Here is a 24,471-nt window from a genome sequence, read left to right on the forward strand (position 1 = left end):
TTTGGCAGGAGAACTCATATTCACATGATTTAATAATTTATATCAAATACTCTGCATTTTCTTTTCCTGACTGACATGTAGACAGTATAATAATAATAAAAAAATAATAAAAACTTTATTTATATAGCACCTTTAAAAACAGAGTTTACAAAGTGCTCCACAGAGAATCAAGGCAAAACAAATATAATGGTAAGATACAAATATAAAATAAAAAACAACAGACAAACTCAATGAGGGGAACTAAAAAACTGCAGTCAGTAAGTGTTATTACAGAGTTATTAAGTAGGATTACATACATGTACCACAACAAATATCACATGATATATGTTATCGTGTGTTCCTAAATGGGCTCGTGCATAATGTGTTAATGTTTAAAAAAACTCATAAGAACATTTTCATTATTAGACCAACTTCTGTCGATTTGTGCTAAGGTGGTAAAGAAATAATCATAATTTGAACCACTAACATCTCATAGTGACCGCGTGAGCCAATGAGCGGCCGGGGGGGGGGGGGGGGCGGCTGCAGGTTTCCCATCAGCCCCCCCCCCCCCCCTCAAGGCGAGCTGCACGTGAGAAGGGAATCTTAGAAATGAATCTGTCTTTGTGTGTCCGTCAGTCAGTTGTGTGTCCGTCAGTCAGTTGTGTGTCCGTCAGTCTGTCACGTGTGTCTGTCAGTTGTGTGTCCGTCGGTCTGTCACGTGTGTCTGTCGTTGTGTGTCTGTCAGTTGTGTGTCCGTCGGTCTGTCGTTGTGTGTCTGTCGGTTTGTCATGTGTGTCTGTTGTTGTGTGTCCGTCGGTCTGTCAGTTGTGTGTCCGTCGGTCTGTCACTTGTGTCTGTCGTTGTGTGTCTGTCGGTATGTCATGTGTGTCTGTCGTTGTGTGTCCGTCGGTCTGTCGTTGTGTGTCCCGTCGGTCTTGTCATGTGTGTGTCGTTGTGTGTCTGCAGCTGCGACCTGCTGCGATTTCCTGCTTCGGGTTTCCCTTTAAAAGGGGGCGTGGCTGAATGCTGGGAATTCACGTCCAGATCAATGAGAGAGAGAGAGGGAGGGGCGGGGGAGAGAGAGGGAGGGAGGGGAGTAGAGAGAGAGCGCGAGAGGTAAAGAGAGAGGGGGTGGTAGAGAGAGAGAAAGAGGGGAGGTGGTAAAGAGAGAGAGAGAGAGAGAGAGAGAGAGAGAGAGAGAGAGAGGGGTGAGAGAGAGAGAGAGGAAAAGAGAGAGAGAGAGACTTGCTCTTCCAGGAAGGGACTATTAACCAGCGCGCTGCCGACGCATGAAGGGAAAACACACGCAGACAAAAGAAGTTTTCTCCCCGACCGCCGCGCCATGGAGCCGGCCAGCAGATAACAGGAAGAGAGCAAGACGCGGCGGGTTATGTCAGGAAAACAACCAGACAACTAAAGCCGAACAACTTCCCCCAGCACAACACGCCGAGCGGCGGGCTGCCGCGGAGGGTTTCTACCGGGAACACGCGGAGGGAAAGAAGAGGGCGCCGCGGAAAAGTGGAAGGAGCTGGAGAGAAGTTGACGGGAGATCATGTCTGAATCCTCCTCGGCTGCGAGCAAGGTACCGCCAACCGCCGCGCTTCCCGGTGACACTTCCCGCTCGGGGGCTCGAGCGCTCGAGCGCCTCGCAGCAAACCGCGGGGCTCCACACACGGGCAGCGCGCGAGCTGCAGCGCCATTCAGCGGAGGCGCGTTTGTTTTGCTAGTCATCTGTTGCTCGCGGCGCCACGCTCTGTGTGAGTGTGTGCGCGCGCGTGTGTAGTTCGCCTCCACTCCTGCTGATGGGAAGAAGTCGTGACTGCCTGCGTGTGACACGCTGAACCAAATGACCGATTTACCGCCTGAACAAAACAAACAAACTATGTATTAAAAGAAGAAAAGAAAGAGTGACTGTGGCGCGAACACGTTGTAGCCCACGCGCGACGCGTCTCGCGCCGTGAGCATCAACCAGGGGCCGTTAAAGTCCCTGTTGGACCGGTGTTGCGGTTTAACAGGCGACCGTGTTAACTGGCGACTTTTCAGCCGAACGCGTCTGTTGTTGTCGTAGTTACGACAGCCGTTTGAAAAAGAGGATAGAGAACACGTATAGCTGTCCTCACGAATGCCCGCTAGGTTTAATGTTGTAATGCAGTGTCAAACCCTCATATACATAACAATATATACTATACAAATGTTCGACAGCTGTCTGTCACTACAACAACAACGGACGCGTTTGGTTCGAAGTCGCCGGTTAACACGGTCGCTTTTTAAACCGTAACACCGGCCTACAGGTCACCACACACAGGGGACCCTCTCATGGGGCACGAGCTACGTGAGTGACCAGATAGACCAGTGGTTCTCAACCTCTTTTTGAGTGATGTACCCCAAAACCAGTTGAACAAAATATGTAATACACAGCGCTGGGCCATCTTTGTCTAATTTAGAATAGAATATATAACATTAAGTTTATGAACTTATATTTAATATTTATTAAATGATAATTTGTAACGAACCCCTGGAGTGCCTTCACGTACCTCCAGGGGTTCACTACCCCATTTGAGAACCACTGATATAGACACAATTGGATGGTTGGACAACTTTTAGTTAATTTAATTAATTGTCATTTATTGATAAAAGGAAAATAAATAGAACCTAAACATTTTAACTTTTTCTTTTTAAAAATAAAAGTGATATCGTGGCTTTCAGGGGGGGGGGGCGCTGAGACTGAAGACACTCGGGGGTTGTGGTGTGTCGTTGTGCGTTTGAGGCATTGTAATCTTTTCAGTCATGAAAATAATCTATAATCGCAGCTCCGGGATTAAGAGGGAAGATTGTGAGCAATTAAGAGTCAGTGGGGATCGGCACAGACTTCCCAATAGGAACTAGACACACACACACACAAAGAATCATTATCTTTTAATTGTTTCTTTTGTGCTCTTCCGCAAAATAAGCAAAAATTCACAGATTCTTGGCTTGTCCGATGTGAGGATCGTCGGGATGTTGGTCAGAACTTTTGACCAAATAGTGTACCGGCTAGTTGTTGAATTAAATGGTAATCGCAGTCCTGACGGGACCAGCGTCCAAATATTAATTTGCAAGTCGACATCAGCTGTTCATCGACGAGTTAAATGGCCTTTTGGTTAGTGAGGGATGCTTTCTGATCCGCCTCCTGCTGGAAAACAATCAGCACTCCACTCTGAGGAGTCCCCCCCCCCCCCCCCCGTCACCTTAATACTGTGGCCCAGTTCTGTCACACATCGTTCCTCTGCCCCCGTCACCTTCCACTAACCCCACCTGCTTTCTACACAAGTGGATTTGTGGAGCGTGGATGGGAGAGAGAGGGAAGCAGTCGCCTCTTGAGTGGAGGAAATGGAAGCCTGAGAGAATATTGCTCGACTTTCCTAAAGGAAATTCCTGGTGCGCACCGTTGGTGTGTGTGTGTGTGTGTGTCTCGGAGTGGCTGGGTGGTGGCAGCCGGCTGGAACTGGAGGGAGAAGCAGCAACACACACAAAGAGCTTCGTTTCCTCCAGAAACTGAAGTGGCCTCTTGCTCTTCCTCGTCTGCAGGAAAGGAAACCAGCCGTCAGACCGCGGGCTGGGAGCCGTCACGGCTCGACGCCCTGAGAGGGCGGAGACTCACAGCGGCGTGGAAGAGAACTACTCGCTGTTATTTTAAAATATTGTTTATTGGCGTATTCTTATACAGTTGTTTACATTCAGTGAGACTGGCTGTCGTAATGTCCCAGAACCACGGAGGAAAAGATTTAAATGGCTGATTGTCAACAGTCCAAAATCCAATATGATCATTTGTGTGTGTGTGTGTTCCAGGCTGTGTGTTTGTGTGTTTGTTTGTCTGTGTGTGTCTGTTTATTTACTTATTAATTTATTCATATATATATATATAAATAAATAAGTCAATGTTTCGGCCCATTGTCCCCGATTCTCCTTCCAGCTGTTTGAGTGTTTACCAACATCTGAAATGCCAAAATATATTGATGGATCAGCCCAAAAGCATCTCCTCGTAGACGACGTGAACATCGAAGGCGTGACGCTCCCCTATGTTCAGACGTTTTATGGAGCGGCTGATTGCGTGGTGGTCGTGGTCGGGCTGCACGGCGAGTTGGAGCGGGGCTGTGTTTGTGTGGTGGGTTCAGGGCCGGTGCGTGGTGGATGTGTCTGTGGTGGGTTCAGGGCCGGTGCGTGGTGGATGTGTCTGTGGTGGGTTCAGGGCCGGTGCGTGGTGGATGTGTCTGTGGTGGGTTCAGGGCCAGTGCGTGGTGGATGTGTCTGTGAGCCTCTCTGTGTCTCTGTGTCTATTCATAGCAGGAGAGGAGCTCTTTCAGTCCTTCCGCGAACCCGCTGCCAAACTCCACTTCCTCCCCCGTCCATGCTCCCGCCGCCAGGCCAGCCAGCCGAATGGAGGACGAGCCCGCCAGGCTGCCTGCACACCTGCGTGAGTCACACACACACACACACACACACACCGAGACACACACACACACACACACCGAGACACAGATAGACACACACACACACACATACGCCGAGACACAGATAGACACACACACACACCGAGACACACACAGAGACACAGACACACAGACACACACACACACAGACACACACACAGACAGACACACACACAGACACACACACAGACAGACACGCAGACACACACACACAGACAGAGACACAGACACACACACACACACACACACACAGACACACACACAGAGACACAGACACACACAGAGACACAGACACACAGAGACACAGACACACACAGAGACACAGACACACACAGACACACACACACAGAGACACACACACACACACACACAGAGACACAGACACACACAGAGACACACACACACAGACACACACAGACACACACACAGAGACACAGACACACACAGAGACACAGACACACACAGACACACACACACACAGACACACACACACAGACACACACAGACAGACACACACAGACACACACAGACAGACACGCAGACACACACACACAGACACACACACAGACAGACACACACACAGACAGACACGCAGACACACACACACAGACAGAGACACAGACACACACACAGACACACACACACACACAGACACACACACAGAGACACAGACACACACACAGAGACACACACACACAGAGACACACACACACAGACACACACACACAGAGACACAGACACACACACACACACACAGAGACACACACACACAGAGACACAGACACACACACACACACAGAGACACACACACAGAGACACAGACACACACACACAGAGACACACAGACACACACACACACAGACACACACACACCGAGACACAGACACACACACACGTGCGTGCACACAGATTATCAGTGACTTCTACTCTCGTTGATCAATCGGACATTTGAATACATTTGTTTTGTTTTTTAAAGATGTCCGCCGTGTTTTTAGCCTCTTGCGTTGTAAATGTTGTAATCTGGGAAGCCAGATTTTTTTGGATTAGTCTCCTCCCACAAATCACAAGCCAATCAACCCGAGTGTGTGTGGGGGGGCGGAGACTCCGGCGCTGACAAGCAACGCAACAGCCAGGCAACATCAATAAATCCACGTGTTCTGAGATGTCACTTTAATCGTCCGAACACCTTCACCGGCATCGGGCTGACACGTCACTCATTACACGGGGGTCACACACCGTCACCACGCACACCGGACCGCCGCACCGGAACAACCAACGTTACGCAACAGGTGCAGATGAGTGACCCGGGCGAGCTCGACTAACTGACCGGGAGGAGGAACGGTTTAAAAAGAGGGGGGGGGGCAACATCACACCCTCACAAAGTGGAGTGCAGGACACGGACAGCTCCGAGTCCTTGAGCGTCCTTAAATAGAATATACACTTTTTATTTATCCCCAAGGGGAAATTAGTTCTCTGCATTTAACCCATCCTTAGTTATTAAGGAGCAGTGGGCTGCGGTGAAGCGCCCGGGAAGCAACTGGGGGTTCAGCGCCTTGCTCAAGGACACTTCGACTTGCAACTAATGGGGAGAGCGGGGATCGAACCCACAACCCTGCGGTTGCAGGACGGCCCTCTTACCCCACTGAGCTAAATCCACCCGCAAGGTGAAGTCGGCCAGCAGCTCCGCCACGAAAAATAATTCATTGTGGAATGGAATCAGGTCTGGAGAGCCTCCGCTTGAGTCATTGATGCAGACAGGACGGGTGAGCCAATCACAGCTTGGGGGCGGGGCTAAGTCATCTTCCTGCTCCGCAGACGGAAAACTAGCGACAGAAAAAGTATCGACGCAACTGTGCAACACAGACGTAGTGAGTTTAATGTCTGAACAATGTACTTTACAGGGTTCGTACGGTCATGGAAAACCTGGAAAATCATGGAATTTTAAAATGGTCATTTCCAGGCCTGGAAAAGTTATGGAGAAAACCGTTACACAGCCCTAGCGGCTCATCGCCTGGAGGTTTAAGATATTTTTGTAAAACAGACGTTTATTGGTTGATGTGAGGCCTCTTTGGGGTTTTTTTTAAAACGAAAAGAATGTTGTAGTGTGCCAACAGAGACAAACGACAATGAGAAATGTAAACAATGGAAGAAGAAGAAGAAGGAGACGAATTGAATCAGAAGATGAATTGAAGAAAAAGAAGGAGAAGGAGGACGAGGAAGAAGGAAGAGAAGAACGAATTGAAGAAAATGATGAATTGAAGAAAAAGGAGGAAGAGAAAAAGGAGAAGAAGGAGGATGAGAAAAGAGAAGGAGGACGAGGAAGGAGGACGAGAAAAAAAAGAAGGAGAAGAAGAAGAACTCCTCGATGTTGCTCAACCAATCGTGGAGCAGGAGGCGGGGCTTGCTGGCGCCACCAGATTGGCTCGATGTTCAAAGAGCAATGCTGGGCCGCGTCGTCCGATGAGTCCGTCAATATTTAACCACTTCATTTATTTATCTTTAGCAGAGAAAAAAGGAAGAGCGCTCAACAGGTCCGAGGAGCTTCCTGTGTCGGTTCACCTCCCGCACGTGGAAGTCCTGCTCTGTGTGTGAATCAGATGGCCTCCTCCTGCGCCTCCTCCTGCGCCTCCTCACTCCAGCACATCTGTGCCCCCCCCCCCCCCCCCGTCTGTGTTTAGTTTATGAGGCTGCCGGTCGTCGTGCCTCCGACACCTCTGCTCGTCCTTTCTCCTCCCGCCTATCTAAACACACGTGTGCTGGGAAACAACCCGTCCATTAACCCCCCCCCCCCCACACACACACACACACACACTCAGAGGGGAGTTCTGTCCCCGAAGGGGGGAGGAAGAGAGCAGGAGGTGGATGGGGGAGGAGGAGGAAGACAGAAAGAAAAAGAATGAAGGAGGAAATTGCAGTGTGGGCAGAAATCCGCCTTCTCCATTTCCTGGGGAGGAAGTGGATTAGATCGGGAGCGCCGCAGCCGGCTCCTCGCTCGGAAGACCGCCACCGGCCTCCATCTTTAACCCGTTCAGCCGCACCTCAAAGCACTAACGTCTGCTCTTTGGAACATATGGTCTTGTGTTGTAATCGCTGAGTTGCATTCAGGAGCGTTGTAATTCCATACACCGGTGCGTGAAAGAGGGAGGAGTCACGATAAAATATGGATTCAGGAAATTGGCGTAAAACGATTATTAGAGACGATAACGACCTCCGATCGATCACGTCTCTGAGCCCTACGAGTCTGATCCCTGCTTTTCAAATTCAAACAATCTGTCCTCTGTCAGCTAGGAGACCGTTAGCTTAGCATAGCTTATCCTAGCTCAGCACGGAGACGGAAAACAGCTTTTCTCCATCCAAAAATCGCACATCGCCTGTGTGTGTCTATCTTAGCCTGTGTGTGTGTGTGTGTGTGTGTATCTTAGCCTGTGTGTGTGTGTGCTCACAGCTGGCTTTGCACTGTGCATGCTTGTGTGAGTGGGTGGATGAGTGTGCAGAGCTTGCCAGAGGTTGTGTGTGTGTGTGTACTGTGTGTGTTCCTGTACATGACTCCCCCCCCCCCTCACTCCACGGTATGGTCTCCGTCTCTTTGTGGTATATTACCCATTTTACTGTGCGGGGAATTGGTGTTATCAAAGTGTGTGTGTTTCTTAATAATTTTATTTTGTGTGCGTGTGTTTCTTAATTCTTTCATGTAGTGTGTGTGTGTGTGTGTGTGTTTGGTCTGTTTTGAGGGGAAATTTCCTGCCCCTGGAAGCAGCTCTTGTCCTCAGGAATTTCCTGAGTGGGCAGACGGCGCTTCCTGAATAAATGTTGTTGTTTTTGTTGTGTGTGTGTGTGTCTCTCTCTCTCTCTCTCTCTGTGTGTGTGTGTGTGTCTCTCTCTCTCTCTCTTTTCTCTCCTGAAAGGGAAACTGTTCTCACATGCCGGCGACTAAGCTAAGAGCAGAACCGTCTTCTTCCTGTTGGCGACACGCCACAGCTTCTTCTTCTTCTTCTTCTTCTGACGGCATCTCAGATTTCAAGTTTCCAAGCTCGAGTAAATCCTTAGTGCGTTGCTCATGACGAGTGGAACCGGCGGGGACAGGAGGATTCTGGGAAATGTCGAAGTCCAAAAGTGAAGACGTATAAAGATGGAGAGACGAGGAGACGGAGGCCTCCACCTGGAAATACATGACATTAATAATCAGTGACGTGTGCAAAGGTCAAGACGGCGTTACGTCAACGTGAGGTTTGATGGACCTCCTGCAGGTGAAGATGTCTCCATCGTGGAATATGCCTACTATGAACTATTCATACACTCTGTCACATTCATTGAATGTATTTTAACTCTAAATCTGTCCTTCTGGTCACATGACATCTATTGTCCTGTCCATCCTGGAGAGGGATCCTCCTCTGTTCTCTCTTCAAGGGTTCTTACCTTTTACCCTGAAGGGTTATTTGGGAGTTTTTCCTGATCTGATGTGAGGTCAAAGGTCAGGGATGTCTATGTGTACAGATTGTAAAGCCCTCCGAGACAAATTTGTGAAATTGGGCTATACAAATAAACTGAATTCAATTGAATTACAGGTGGAGACGTCTCCACCCGTACAGAGACGTCTCCTTGCAGTGGGCGTGGTCCAAGAGCTCACAGAGAAAAGGAGGTGTGTGGGGGCCTTTTGATTTGAACAAGTGTCTTTGAAGCCCCCCCCCCCCTCCTGCTCCGCCCCTCAAAGAGGAAGAAACAAAAGGAAGAGTGGCAGTTGACTGGATCCAGGAACTAACCCACAAGAGGAGGCTTGCAACACGCTGAGGAAAACAAAAAACATGAAAACAGGTCGCGATACTTCCTGTTCACGGAGGTGTGTGTGTGTGAGACGTCTGGTTTGTGTTTGTTGTGACTGGCGCGAGTCCAGGTCCTCAGGACGGGGTCGGGCATGTCGGCGGAGGAAGTGAAGGGTGAATAAGAGAGGAAGGATTGGCTGAGAAGTAAAGGTGTGCGTGTGTGTGTGTGTGTGCGTAAAGCCTCCGGAGGAGATGAGCAGCGTGAGCGTTGACTCAGGAGGAGTGGAGCTCTCATATCCTCATGGCCATGAGTCAGGGTGTCAGAAGGTCATGGTCCTCCTCCTCCTCCTCTGTCTGGAAGGAAGGAAGGAAGGAAGCGCTCATGAATGTGACACCAGGCGCTCACAGCGTTTTATTCTGTAATCACTGACATTACTTTGATAAGCATTTATTATGATGCTTCAAAGGCTTCGGGGAAACAGGTTCAGTTAACTATGGGGTGTGTGTGTGTGTGCGTGCACGCGCGCCTGTGCATGTTTGCGCGTGTTTGCGTGTGCACGTCTGTTTGTGTGTGTGTGTCGAGTCCTCACTCGTACTGTAAATATTTCCCTCGCACTACGTCAGCTCAGTGGGGTCAGAGGTCAGTGGGGTCAACACGGGTCACTGACTGGTTGTCATAGAGATCTTGAGTCTCATCGTCTCCGTGGTCCTGAACTCCTCGAACAGAGAACTAGAGATAAATACTAGTTTAACTGGTTTAACTCTAGTTAACTAGTTTAGTTTCACTAGTTTAACTCTTGTTAAACTAAACTAGTTAAACTCTAGTTAAACAGCATGTTAAGGCTGCCCGTCCTCCTCCCCCCCCAGCGGCCGTGTTGGTGCTGAGCGGCGAGCGTGGACCGACCTCGTTAACCGGCCTGGCGAGAGGGGAAGTCGAGAGCTCGAAACGAGATACCGGTGATCTCATCCGCCTCTTCCCTTCAGTCATCCCGAGCGCTTCTGAGTTGCCTTGGCAACGTGTGTGTGTGTGTCATCAGAGAGGATAAGGAAGCCCACGGCTTTGAGTCGTGCTGGAAGGTTTTTTTTAGTCGCCGCTCTCCAACGCTGTGAACCCGAGATGCACCGATGGCGAGAGAGACCGGAATCGAACCTGCGGCACGCGTCTGTGTACGGGTTCATCCGACTGAAAAACACCCGAGGACAAATGCATCCGCCTGTGAACGACTGTGTTCTCCTCTCACGCCACGTCCACCTTCCTCTTCCTCTTCCTCCTCCCAGTGAGCGGAGGATGTTTCTGTCTCGCTGTCAGTTTTAATTTAACAATCGGTTTCCTTCTTCAAGTCAGAACCCCAAACTTGAAACTTGTTGTTGTGTATTTTGTTGTTGTGTATTTTATTCAGTCAATCAATACAAACAATATTATTCTATATAATATACAATCCAATATTATTCTATATAATATACAATCCAATATTATTCTATATAATATACAATATTATTCTATGTAATATACAATATTACTCTATATAATATACAATATTATTCTATATAATATACAAAACACTGAAAAGGTAGAAGCAAAAAATGCTGATATATTCCTATCCTAAATTATAATCAATTAATTCAGAAAAGTAATATAAAATTAAAGCTGCAAGCAGCGATGAACGGGTCCTCTACCTGCTTCGCACGTCGGGGGTGCTGGCCGGACGCCGGCCCCCTCGGCCGAGAGCGCATGCACGGCGTTCGGGCGTTTGACCGTTTGTCACGCGACACTGATTTTACTTTGCTAGTCGGTGGCGCTTTGACTCTGAGTGAAAAAAGGCTTGTTGATATCCTCAGGCCGTGAATTCTACGAAGCATGAGAAGTTTGGAGCAGATTTGAGCGAGCCCAGGGTTGCCAGCAGGGGGCGCTGTGACAATTTGAACATATACATGCATCATGTGTATCCATGTGAAGTCTAGACCTTGTCATGTAAATTACATGTGCATGTGATTCAACGTGTCGCTACGAGCTCCACAGGGAAGCATCATCAAGGTCTTAGGTCTATTCTGGTATATTTTGAGAGGGATCTGAATAATCTGCGAGGAGCAGTGTATAAAAGTAAAAAACATGTAACTTCCTAGTGCCACTAGTTGGCACTAAGACCAGAATCAAATATTACCATATGGATGTCTTCAGGGTCATTATGTCATGATGTATGAGAAATATGGAGCAGATTCCATAATGTATGGCCGAGTTACAACAATGTCAATTTTCATGACGAATGGCGTTTTTTGCCGGTCCGGCAAACGCACATAGTTTAATATTTTTGAAATCTTTCAAAGATTTTTCAAGACAAAGGTCTCAAGACAATACTGGCCAAGTTTGGAATGAATCGGGTTTAAGCTCTAGGAGGAGTTAACTGTTTTATAACCCCTAAAAACATGAAAAAGGCATATTTTGAGGGATTGATTGTAGCGCCCCCTAATGTTCAAATATTATGAAAGAATCTTGGTAGGTTAAGGGTGTCTTTGTGGACATAGGCTACACATTTGGTGAGGATAGTCCAAGTGATTTGGAAGTTAGTTCCTTCAAACATGATTTCTGATGGCATTGAACCAATAATGAACCACAATAAGTTGTGTATGATTCGGACGAAGCGTTTAGGAGGAGTTAAACAAAAAGTGTTTAAACAAAATTCAAAATGGCGGAAAATCTAAATTGCCGTAGTTTATGGTCATAATAATATTTTTTGTAGAGCAGGTCCAACCGGACATGTATGCTGAATTACGAGTCAATTCGTCATTGGAGGCAAATAACTTGGGCTTTTGAACGAAAATTCATTCTAGGGGGCGCTATCGAGCCATATTGTCAATCCGAAGCATTCAAATCATATCAGGTAACTACATATTTGACTCTAAATGTGTGTGCCATGTTTAGTCACGTTTCGAGTATATTACATTGTTTATTTGTTCACGGCGAAGGATCAAAGTTTTCTGATGCTACGACTCGCCACACTTCAATGTGTCATTACGACCTTCACAGGGAAGCATTATCAAGGTCTTACATCTATTCTGGTATATTTTGAGAGGGATCTGAATAATCTGTGAGGAGCAGTGTATAAAAGTAGAGAACATGTAACTTCCTGTTGCCATTAGGTGGCGGCAAGACCATAGTTAAAAATTAGCATATGGATGTGTTAAGGCTCAGTATGTCATGATATATGAGAAATATGGAGCAGATTACATAATGTATGGGCGAGTTACATCAACTTGGATTTTTATGGCGAATGGTGTTTTTTGATGTTCGACCCACCGCACAAAGTTTAATATTTTTTAAATCTTTCAAAGATTTTTCATGGCAACGGTCTCAAGATCATACTGGGCAAGTTTGGAATGAATTGGGTGTAAGCTCTAGGAGGAGTTAACAGTTTTACAACTGCCCAAAACATGAAAAAAGGCTTAAAAAAAGGGTAAAAATGCAGATATTGAGGGATTTATTGCAGCGCCCCCTAATGTTCAAATATTCGGGAAAAAATCAAGTAGTTTAAGGGATACGATATGGACATAGGCTAGCAATTTGGTGAGGATAGGCCAAATAACGGAGAAGTTGTGTGACTTCAAATATCAGGCCACACCCCTTGAATGTTCATTGGTCTATATTCTCTGAATGCAATAGAATATCAACAAGATTTTCAGTAGTTAGGATGACATTGAACCAATAATGGACCCCAGAAATTTTCGGATGAATCGGACAAAGCGTTTTGGAAAAAAGTGAAACAAATATTTTTTTACAAAATTCAAAATGGCGGAAAATCTAAGTAGGCGCATTTGATGGCCACCATTAACTTATTTGTAGAGCAGGTCCAGGTGAACCTGTATAACAAATTTCAAGTCAATTGGTCATTGTTGAAAAGAAGTATGAGCTTTCTACCTCAAGGGAGCGCTAGAGAGACAGTTGTTTATAAACGAATACGAAAACTAAAAAATCATAAGTTTTTCACGAGTTCTGATATGTGTGTGAAATTTCACTTGGTTGCGGTCTGAGGTGTGCGGCCAGACGACGTTTGAACACGACAAAGGATAATAATCCTTAGAAAAACAATAGGTTCCTCTACGACGAAGTCTATGAGGACCCTAATAAAGAATAATCAAAAAAGAATACATATATGGATATATATATATCCACATAGTTAAATGCGTCTGTGATTAAACGGAGAGAGAGGAAGACGTCCTGTGACGTGTGACGCAGGTAACATCTGCTCCTCGTTGGGATCCAGGTGAAACGACCTGGTGTTCTCTCAGGAGGAATGCAGCGTGAAGGCATGCGGTCCGACCGGAGAGGAGCCGCGTGACCTCTGACCTCCGGGGCCGAGGAGCCGCTTCTCTCTTCCTGTTCGGCTTTCCTTCCTCTTTCTCTTCCTGTTCGGCTTTCCTTCCTCTTTCTCTTCCTGTTCGGCTTTCCTTCCTCTTTCTCTTCCTGTTCGGCTTTCCTTCCTCTTTCTCGTCACTCTGTCCTTTCCGCTTCCGCGCTTCTCTTTTTTTTCTTACTTATGTGTGTGTGTGTATGTGTGTGCATTTGTGTCTGTGAGTGTGTGTGAGCATGTGTGTGCGTATTTGTGTGTGCTTGCGTGAGTGTGTGTGCGCACATTTGTGTGCATGTGGGTGGATGTGTGTGAGCGTGCGTGTTTGTGTATGCCTGTATGTGTGTGTGGGTGGATGTGTGTGTGTGAGCGTGCGTGTTTGTGTATGCCTGTATGTGTGTTTGTGTATGCATGTGTGTGGGTGGATGTATGTGCATGTGTGTTTTTCTTACTTCTTCTTTCCCCCGGCGTCGCTCTCTAACCTTTTACCGCAGGAAGCTTCCCGTTCTGAAACGGAGCCACGCTGGATTGCTTCCTGCCAAAAGTGCGTCTTGGGACACATTTTGTTTGGGCCTCCTCCTCCTCCTCCTCCTCCCCTTGTTGCTTCCTCCTTCCTCCTCCGGGCTCCGTGCAGATGGCTGAGTCCGGCGGACCGGATCTCGGAGGAGTTTCTGGCAGAGCGGCACCTCTCTCTCTCTCTCTCTCTGGCTCTGGAGCGAGAGAGAGCGAGCGCATACCGCAGCCGTGACCCCGTGACCCCGCTTAACCGCGGCCTCGAGCGTCCAGCCGGTGCAGACGGCGGCTTGATCCAATATTGATCCGGGGTCAATGATGTCGTATTCCAGAGCGTCCCAACGGGAGGAAGAGACACGTTGACGTTCTGGGAATATCCCAGTGTGTACGTCACCGACGCTCCAATCAGACGCCAGAAGGATTCACACGCAGTCAACAAACTAGCGGTTAGCGTAGCCTCGCTAGGATGTTGTTTCTCACTGGCCAAGAAGCCAAAGAGAAGAATGAAGAGAGACGAGAATCTAGACTTCATCTGATATCGATTTGTCTGTGAAAACTTCCTCTGTTTGGGAGGAGGAGGAGGAGGAGGAGGAGGAGGAGGGTTCCTATTACTTGTCTGACAGTGACATTGGCGGCCCGAGATAACAGCTGTCCGACTCCCAGAGGAAGTGTTTGAGGCCGAGCGATAAGGGGGAGGAACGAGGAGTGTGTGTGTGTGCTTGCAATTGTGTGTGTGTTCGTATGTGAGTGTGTGTGTGAGTCCTCACTCTCCTGTGAACCTCTGGCTGACATCAGGACTCAGGGACCAATCAGCTGTCAGCATCTGTCTATAATCCCGTGTCACGGTTTTTTCTTGCATAACGCCTGAAATTCAAATCCTGTTGCTGCGCCCCGTGAACATGAAGGTCACCGGAGGTCGAGAACGTCTCGTTAACCAACCGTCATCCGGCCGCACAAACTTCTGTTCTCACTCCACGACGAAGACGAGCGTCGAAGGACAATAGTTATAACAGAGCAGAGTTAGGGAGTCACGGAAATACCCAAATACAAGGAGACAAAGAGACATCATCACATGTATTGAGTGAGGATTATGAATATGAAATGTTTTGTCAGGGGTCTCTGGACGCTTTGCACACGTTACTCTTCATGAGATGTTTCACCTCTCGTTCCCACGTCCGAGTGGGGGAGGAGAAACAGAGAGAAAGAAAGACGATCCCGTCGCTGCCGAGTCCGTTTATACACAGATCATAACAGATGGAATATTACATTACAGGACTCTCTCTCTCATCCCTTTATTTTCTTATCCGTGTGATTCTTCTGTTTTCCTAACCTATCATCTTCTCATCCCCCTCTCCCTTTCTGTCTCCTCCCCCTCCTCTTTTTTGTAATCTTTATCTCTGCTGCCATTCCCGTAATCACTCCCTCCTTTTTTGGCTTTTATCTCCACTTCCTCAATATCCTTTTTACTGCCTCTGCCTCCTTCCTTCCTCTCCCCCTCCTCCTCCCCCGGTCATCACCCTCCTCCCCTCCTTCCTGCCTTTCCTTCTTCTCTTCCGTCCCTCCCCCCCAACCGACCCTGGCACCCTTCTCCGCTGAGCTCATCCTTCCTTTCTTCGTCTGATTTTGTCGCTCCTTTACCAAAAAACCCTGATCTCATCTCCCTTTTGCTCCCCCTCACTCCCCCTCCCCCGGTCGTCACCCTCCCCTCCTTCCTGCCTTTCCTCCTCTTCCATCCCTCCCCCCAACCGACCCCGGCACCTTTCTCCGCTGTGTCTGATTTTACCAAAAAACCCTGATCTCATCTCCCTCTTTGCTCCCCCCCTCCCCCCTCCTCCCCCTCTCCAGGTCTGCAGCCGGTGTTCTGGAGCCGGGAGGACGTGGCCCAGTGGCTGCGCTGGGCCGAGAAGGAGTTCGCCCTGCGGCCGATCACCAGCGGCTCCTTCCAGATGAACGGCAAAGCGCTGCTGCTGCTCACCAAGGAGGACTTCCGGTACCGGTCGCCCCACTCCGGTACGCACGCCGCCACGCACGCCGGGGGGTCGATTCTAAGAATGAGTCACGCTCGCCGATTGCACTCGATGGATCTTCCGGTACCGAGACGGGAAAACAGGAATTAGCAACAAGTGAGAGAATTCAGTTTCAATTTTAGATCCTGTAAAATAAGTCAAAGTACCAGCTGCGGCCCAAAGGAGGCCGACAGCACGCCGTCTCACTGGAAGAGGTTAAACACAAACATCGAGGCTCACGAGGAGATGGGATGGTCTGGGACCTCTTGTAGGCTTCATATGAAAAACCTGGAAAAGTCCTGGAAGTTTATTCCAGGCCTGGAAAAAACCTTAAAGGTTTTGGAAAAGTCCTGGACGACAAGAAACACTGGTACGTTCACGCACGCTGAGATTGAGTTCATCGATAAGCTTTTTAAAGATAGACGCTCAAAATATACGCCGGCATACGAGGTTTGGTGGCCATAGCAACGGTATCTTAGGGAAGCGGTCGGGTTAGTCCACTATGCCAGGGAGGTGTAGGTTTAACCCTGTTCATTGGTCATGTGGATGAACCTGTTCATTGGTCATGAGGATGAACCTGTTCATTGGTCATGAGGATGAACCTGTTCATTGGTCATGAGGATGAACCTGTGCATTGGTCATGGTGATGAACCTGTTCATTGGTCATGAGGATGAACCTGTTCACTGGTCATGTGGATGAACCTGTTCATTGGTCATGTGGATGAACCTGTTCATTGGTCATGTGGATGAACCTGTTCATTGGTCATGTGGATGAACCTGTTCATTGGTCATGAGGATGAACCTGTTCATTGGTCATGAGGATGAACCTGTTCATTGGTCATGTGGATGAATCTGTTCATTGGTCATGTGGATGAACCTGTTCATTGGTCATGTGGATGAACCTGTTCATTAGGATGAACCTGTTCATTGGTCATGTGGATGAACCTGTTCATTGGTCATTAGGATGAACCTGTTCATTGGTCATGTGGATGAACCTGTTCATTGGTCATGAGGATGAACCTGTCCATTGATCATGTGGATGAACCTGTTCATTGGTCATGAGGATGAACCTGTCCATTGGTCATGTGGATGAACCTGTTCATTGGTCATGAGGATGAACCTGTTCATTGGTCATGAGGATGAACCTGTCCATTGATCATGTGGATGAACCTGTTCATTGGTCATGTGGATGAACCTGTTCATTGATCATGTGGATGAACCTGTTCATTGGTCATGAGGATGAACCTGTTCATTGGTCGTGTGGATGAACCTGTTCATTGGTCATGTGGATGAACCTGTTCATTGGTCATGAGGATGAACCTGTTCACTGGTCGTGTGGATGAACCTGTTCATTGGTCATGTGGATGAACCTGTTCATTGGTCATGAGGATGAACTTGTTCATTGGTCATGTGGATGAACCTGTTCATTGGTCATGAGGATGAACCTGTTCATTGGTCATGTGGATGAACCTGTTCATTGGTCATGAGGATGAACCTGTTCATTGGTCATGTGGATGAACCTGTTCATTGGTCATGTGGATGAACCTGTTCATTGGTCATGTGGATGAACCTGTTCATTGGTCATGAGGATGAACCTGTCCATTGATCATGTGGATGAACCTGTTCATTGGTCATGTGGATGAACCTGTTCATTGATCATGTGGATGAACCTGTTCATTGGTCATGAGGATGAACCTGTTCATTGGTCATGAGGATGAACCTGTTCATTGGTCATGAGGATGAACCTGTTCATTGGTCATGTGGATGAACCTGTTCATTGGTCATGTGGATGAACCTGTTCATTGGTCATGAGGATGAACCTGTTCATTGGTCATGAGGATGAACCTGTTCATTGGTCATGAGGATGAACCTGTTCATTGGTCGTGTGGATGAACCTGTTCATTGGTCATGTGGATGAACCTGTTCATTGGTCATGTGATGAACCTGTTCATTGGTCATGTGATGAACCTGTTCATTGGTCATGGGATGAACCTGTTCATTGGTCATGTGGATGAACCCTTCACTTGGTGGTTGCTACTCCCTGTAGAACAAATGAATAAAGTGGAGGCAGACGTTGCAGCCGAGGAGGAAGTAGGAGTCGGTTCATCAGGAAGTGCATAAAAACAACCTCAGCCGTCGCCACGGCAACACTGGCCGCATTAACATAACGCTAAATAAAGTCAACTGACTTCCTCTCGGGGGATTTCTGTTTTTTATTTATTTGTCTGCGTGAATCCAGATCTACGTCCTGCGCGTCGTGAGGAGTGGGATGACATGAGCCGTCAGCGTTGTGTTCACGTGAGGAGAAACCTCCACGGGGGGGGGGGGGGAGAGAGAGGAGGAGGAGCAGGAGGAGGAGTAAACATGCATAATAAGGAATAAGTGATTTTCGGGAATCGAGCAGTTTTGGCTGCTGCTGTTCCCGTGTCCTCCACCAGGGGGCGCCAGAGCTCCATCACCACGGCTCACTTTCCTCTCGCTCTGAGAATAAAACTTCTTCTTCTCTTCCTCCCTGGAACGTCTTCAGCCCCTCGGCCCACAGTGAGACGCTGCTGCGTTACAGCCGCGTGTTGAGACTCCGTAACACACGCACACACACGCACGCACACACACACACACGCACACACTGAGTGGATCAGCTGTGAGACCTGTCCGATGACACGCCGGCCACGCGACCAGAACCCACGCTGTGTGTGTGTGTGTGTCTTAGCCCGTGTGTGTGTGTCTTAGCCCGTGTGTGTGTGTCTTAGCTTGTGTGTGTGTGTGTGTCTGCCCGTGTGTGTGTGTGTGTGTCTGCCCGTGTGTGTGTGTGTCTTAGCTTGTGTGTGTGTCTGCCCGTGTGTGTCTTAGCTTGTGTGTGTGTGTCTGCCCGTGTGTGTGTGTGTCTGCCTGTGTGTGTGTGTGTAGTTGTGTGTGTGTCTTAGCCTGTATGTGTGTGTGTGTCTGCCTGTGTGTGTGTGTGTAGTTGTGTGTGTGTCTTAGCCTGTGTGTGTGTGTCTGCCCGTGTGTGTGTGTGTGTGTAGTTTTGTGTGTGTCTTAGCCTGTATGTGTGTGTGTCACTTCAAGCACTTAAAGCCGGGGTCACACACAGCCCCGGCCCGCTGACTGGTGTCAACATCCAGGTCACACACACACACACACACACACACACACACCCTGACGGGTCAGCAGGTGGAATATCTCGGAAAATGTTCTTCCTGATAATAATGTGAGTCTTCTGCTAGTTTCTCATTTTCATGCACGCCGCCTCTCGTCCGACCTCTGACCTCTGGCCTCTCCTCAGGCGACGTCCTGTACGAGCTGCTGCAGCACATCCTGAAGCAGAGGAAGCCTCACGTCTTCTACCCGTCGGCCTACTTCCCCGGCAGCTCCTTCCACTCGCTGCCCGACAGCGCCGCGCAGCACCTGAAGCTCGAAGGTGAGAACTACATTACCCACAATCCCCCGGGCTCAACGGAGCGATCCCCCCCCCCTCCTGCATCTGTGAGAGCAGCTGCATGTAGCAGCCATGTGCATAAAGTAATGCATCATTGTTATATTACTTACAGTGTTTATTGCTGTGGACCAATCAGCACGCAGGGTTACACATTACGCAATAAACCGTTAACCCTGCAGCCATTTATATCGTGATATTTTCTGACGTTATACATGCTATCATCTACAACCAGGGGAGGAACTTTACAGATTATTAGGGGTCAGAGGTCACTGACTGAACTCCAGGAGCATTTAGACCTTATAGGGGAACTTTATGAAACTTGTGAAAAAACATTTAAACTTCAGAAATAATAAATATACTTATCTCGGCTTAAAATATAAGAGCAACTGTCATAAAAATATCAATAATAAGACTATTAGACAATAATAAGACTATTAGACAATAATAAGACTATTAGACAATAATAAGACTATTAGACAATAATAAAACTATTAGACAAGAATAAGACTATTAGACAATAATAAAACTATTAGACAAGAATAAGACTATTAGACAATAATAAGACTATTAGACAATAATAAGACTATTAGACAATAATAAGACTATCAGACAATAATAAGGCTATTAGACAGATTAAAAGTGTTTTCTTAGATTATTTAAACTAAAAAACAAACCGAAAACATAAATTATATTTAATTTTGTTCTTATTTGTTTGTGTTTATTTTTGTACTATTAACTTATTTCTTTGTTTTTTTATAATAAAAATATATATTTATTTATTTATTTTGGTGTACCTAGTCCAGGAAGTACAAACGGAACACAACAAAGAACAACAACGAAAAAATATTAAATCTTCATAACCATTAGAGGGCCTTATGGTGTGTGTTGCCCCTCTAGGGGTGCATCATATGTCTTCGGGGCCGTTTGACCTTTGACCTGCTGTGTTTCCGCCGCCGTCACAAATGGTGGGAGTTTTTCGCTTCTTGATTCCTTCTTGGCACGACGTACACGTTTAGTTTTTTAAAATGTGGTTGGAACGAGGAAGACGAGGAATGACGTGAACCTGCTCCGGGAAACAAATCGGCGTTCCCCGGAGCAGCCGGTCCGACCGCCTCGGGGGAAGCTCCCGATCCGAGCCGTCTGATTGGCTCCCGGCCAGGAACACTCCTTGTTCTTACGCTTCCTTGATTACGGGCGCCGCCCACTTTCTACTTTTCAGAGAACTCATGTAACACTCGCCATGAGCGCTCACAGCGCTGTGACGACCATCAGACCAACGGGGTCAAAGGTCAACGAGGCGCTTCATTGGATTTGAGATTATTGGAGAAAAAAAGCGAAACGCTCACGGAGATGACGAGTTTGGTTATTTAAAAAAAAAAAAAGCTGTCGGAACCCGACGCAGGCGACTCGGACACGACCGACTTCTCATCACCATGAACCTAAAACACGACAATCTGTGTGTTTTAACCACGGGAGAACACAATGATTATGATCATTTAATAGAGCTTCGTTGTTGTTCTTTGTTGTTGTTTTATCTGTATTTCCTGGACTAGGTACACAAAAAAATAGAATGTTGTATTATATAAAAAATAGTTAATAGTTAAAACATTTTTTATAACAATACATAACCACAAAGAAATAAGAATAACATTGAATATGATCGTCTGATTTATGTTTTTTGTTCAAAAACATCTCAGAAAATACTTTTAATACTTTACAAAAAATACTTGTAATACTTTACAACTTTTTGCTCGTATCCTGTGAGTCTAAATAAGTATATTTATTATTTTTGAACAACGGTTAAATGATATTTCACAAGTTTAAAAAAGTGCCCCAATTTATGTTTAAATGCTCCTGGAGTCAGTGGGGAACAAAAAAAGGTTTCCCCTAAATAAATAATGTATGATGTATGCTGTCCTCCCCTGAGAACTTCTACTTCTCTTTAGAATAAGAAGTGTAAAGGTTCAGTTTGTGGTGTTGGGGCCTCCTAGTGGTCACACCGTGTATGACGCCTGGCTCCTAGTGGTCACACCGTGTATGACACCTGGCTCCTAGTGGTCACACCGTGTATGACACCTGGCTCCTAGTGGTCACACCGTGTATGACACCTGGCTCCTAGTGGTCACACCGTGTATGACGCCTGGCTCCTAGTGGTCACACCGTGTATGACGCCTGGCTCCTAGTGGTCACACCGTGTATGACACCTGGCTCCTAGTGGTCACACCGTGTATGACGCCTGGCTCCTAGTGGTCACACCGTGTATGACGCCTGGCTCCTAGTGGTCACACCGTGTATGACACCTGGCGCCTAGTGGTCACACCGTGTATGACACCTGGCTCCTAGTGGTCGTCCCGTGTATGACGCCTGGCTCCTAGTGGTCACACCGTGTATGACGCCTGGCTCCTAGTGGTCACACCGTGTATGACGCCTGGCTCCTAGTGGTCACACCGTGTATGACGCCTGGCTCCTAGTGGTCGTCCCGTGTATGACGCCTGGCTCCTAGTGGTCACACCGTGTATGACGCCTGGCTCCTAGTGGTCACACCGTGTATGACGCCTGGCTCCTAGTGGTCGTCCCGTGTATGACGCCTGGCTCCTAGTGGTCGTCCCGTGTATGACACCTGGCTCCTAGTGGTCACACCGTGTATGACGCCTGGCTGCAGAGAAACCTCACGCGGCGTCTCCTCTCGCCACAGAGACGGTCCGGCGGGCGCCGCGAGGCTCCGAGCCGCTCCCCCAGCACCCGCCCACCATCGAGCTGCGGCACCGTTCACGCTCGCCCTACGGCGCCGCCGCACGCCGCTCCCCGCCGGAGCCCGGCCACCCGCGCGGCGCCGCCGCCGGGGACGACCACCTGCAGGCCTTCTCCCAGCTGCCCGACAGCAACCACCACCTGTCCTCCGAGGAGATGTACCCGCTGTCGGTGTCGCCGCCCGCCGCGCCCAACGGCCGCTGCGTCACGCCCCGAGAGGCGCCCTGCAGCCCGGGGGGCCAGGAGGCGGGGCCTCCTCCTCTTCGCGTCATCCAACTCATGCCCAGCGCCACCATGAACCCCTTGCTCCTCAGCCCGAGCAGGGGCGGCGGCGCCGTGGACTTCAGGCACGGTCGCGGCGGAGAGCAGGAGAACGGCCGCGACGGGAAAGTTCACGGCCTCCACCACCAGATGGCGCTGTCCCAGCAGCAGCAGCACGAGGAGGCGCTCTACAGGAGCCACGGCATCATGCCCGTGTCGCCGCCGGAGGAGCCGCAGATGCCCATCGGCCGGATAGCAGGTAAGGCTCCGCCCTCCCGGGTCAACATCCACACACTGATGGGAGGAGCTAACATTCACACACATTCATCAGCGACAGTTGTCCCTTCGTTACTTGTCTGACCCCCCCCTCTCTCCCCCCCCTCCTCTCTTCCCCCCCTCTCTCTTACCCCTCCTCTCTCCCCTCTCTCTCTCCCCCCCCCCCCAGACTGCAGGCTGCTGTGGGACTACGTCTACCAGCTCCTGTCAGACAGCAGGTACGAGAACTACATCCGCTGGGAGGACACGGAGAGCAAAGTCTTCCGCATCATGGACCCCAACGGCCTGGCCAGGCTCTGGGGGAATCACAAGGTACACACACACACACACTCACACTCACACACACACACACACACTCACACACTCAGCGGGCTCCAGGTGTGCAGCTGCAGGTGGCCCGGTGGTAACGTCATCAGGATGCGCTCAAGAGCTCCGGTTGGTTAAAACAAAATGAAGAATCACGGTCAAATCCTGTAAATGTAGATTTTTTGGGGGAAACATTTCAATAAGTAGAGGAGATATTGAGACTTCCACTAGAAGCTTATGAGACGACATTAAAACGCCAAGTTACGAATATTAAACAAAAATATAATCATTTGAAGTGTGTTTTTTAAGGGATTAACAACGTTGAAATAGCATTTTTTTTAAATAAAACTTTGTTTTTTGTTTTCCGTTTGCTGGATAGAAATAAAGTTTAAGTAATATTATTTTGTAGAGTAGTGAATTAAAACTATTTGGTAATAACAGTCGTAGTAAAAAACACAAATACACGGATATGACAAATAAATGAACAAAGATAAAATGCCATAGAATATTTAATATTTAATTAAGCGTTGCTTCCTGACTTCCTCCTCAGAACCGGACCAACATGACGTACGAGAAGATGTCGCGAGCACTGAGGCACTACTACAAGCTGAACATCATCAGGAAGGAGCCCGGACAGAGGCTGCTCTTCAGGTATCCTGCTGCCCGGGGCTTTTATTTTGGTGGGGAACTGTTCTTCTCCTTCTTCTTCTTGTTGGTAATGAACGCGTCTCGTTCGCCAGGTTCATGAAGACTCCCGACGAGATCATGAACGGCCAGACGGACCGGCTGGAGCACCTGGAGTCCGACACGGACGAACAAATCTACATCAAAGAGGAATGCTGAGGAAGAAGAAGAAGAAATGAGTTCATGGACTACTTCCTCCTCACGGGATGCCTTCAGGAGCAGCTGGAGACCGCGCCGCCCAACCCGGAGCGCCTGGGCGTTCCTCACAGACGGACATGACATCTCTCTCTCTCTCTCTCTGTCTCTCTCTCTCTCAAAGATTGCCTTCGGGATGATCTTCTTTCCTAAAAGTAAAAAGAAAGAAAAAGAAATCTGGCACCAGTTGCTTCCCCCCCGATGGGCGGAGCCTAAAAGACTTTCCCAGTGTTCCCTTTCTGTTTCTGAATGAACTGCAAAAGCCAATCACGACGTGCTTGAGTCACTTTGATGATCTTAGTCTCCTCACGCCCCTTATTCTGGAGATATGCTGTTTGTAAAAAGAGAAAGTGTGTGTGCGTGTGTGCGTGTGTGTGTGTGCGCGTGTGTGTGTGCGGCTGGAATGTTTTCACCATGGAATAAACATTTTTGATCAAACCGAGTTCTCTGGGTTCTCCTTGCTGCTGGCGTCATGAGGCCGGGTGCAGTACC

General features: G+C 48.3%; 1 protein-coding gene across 2 annotated transcripts; it reads left to right on the forward strand.

Moving 5' to 3' along the window:
- The first annotated feature begins 1,203 nt into the window (after window positions 1-1,203).
- On the forward strand, window positions 1,204-24,421 carry etv6 (ETS variant transcription factor 6). Of its 2 annotated transcripts, none has more exons than XM_056424667.1 (8): window positions 1,204-1,561; window positions 4,303-4,432; window positions 15,910-16,074; window positions 19,354-19,488; window positions 22,202-22,777; window positions 22,964-23,106; window positions 23,651-23,751; window positions 23,841-24,421. In XM_056424667.1, exons 1-8 carry the CDS (start codon window positions 1,532-1,534, stop codon window positions 23,941-23,943), a joined length of 1,383 nt encoding a protein of 460 aa, XP_056280642.1. In that variant the 5' UTR covers window positions 1,204-1,531; the 3' UTR covers window positions 23,944-24,421. The 2 variants fall into 2 exon arrangements, with proteins under 2 accessions (XP_056280642.1, XP_056280643.1); XM_056424668.1 differs by having other exon boundaries at window positions 4,306-4,432.
- The last annotated feature ends 50 nt before the right edge of the window (window positions 24,422-24,471 follow it).

The sequence above is a fragment of the Pseudoliparis swirei genome, chromosome 10, assembly GCF_029220125.1.
Source record: "Pseudoliparis swirei isolate HS2019 ecotype Mariana Trench chromosome 10, NWPU_hadal_v1, whole genome shotgun sequence".
Classification (NCBI taxonomy): domain Eukaryota; kingdom Metazoa; phylum Chordata; class Actinopteri; order Perciformes; family Liparidae; genus Pseudoliparis; species Pseudoliparis swirei.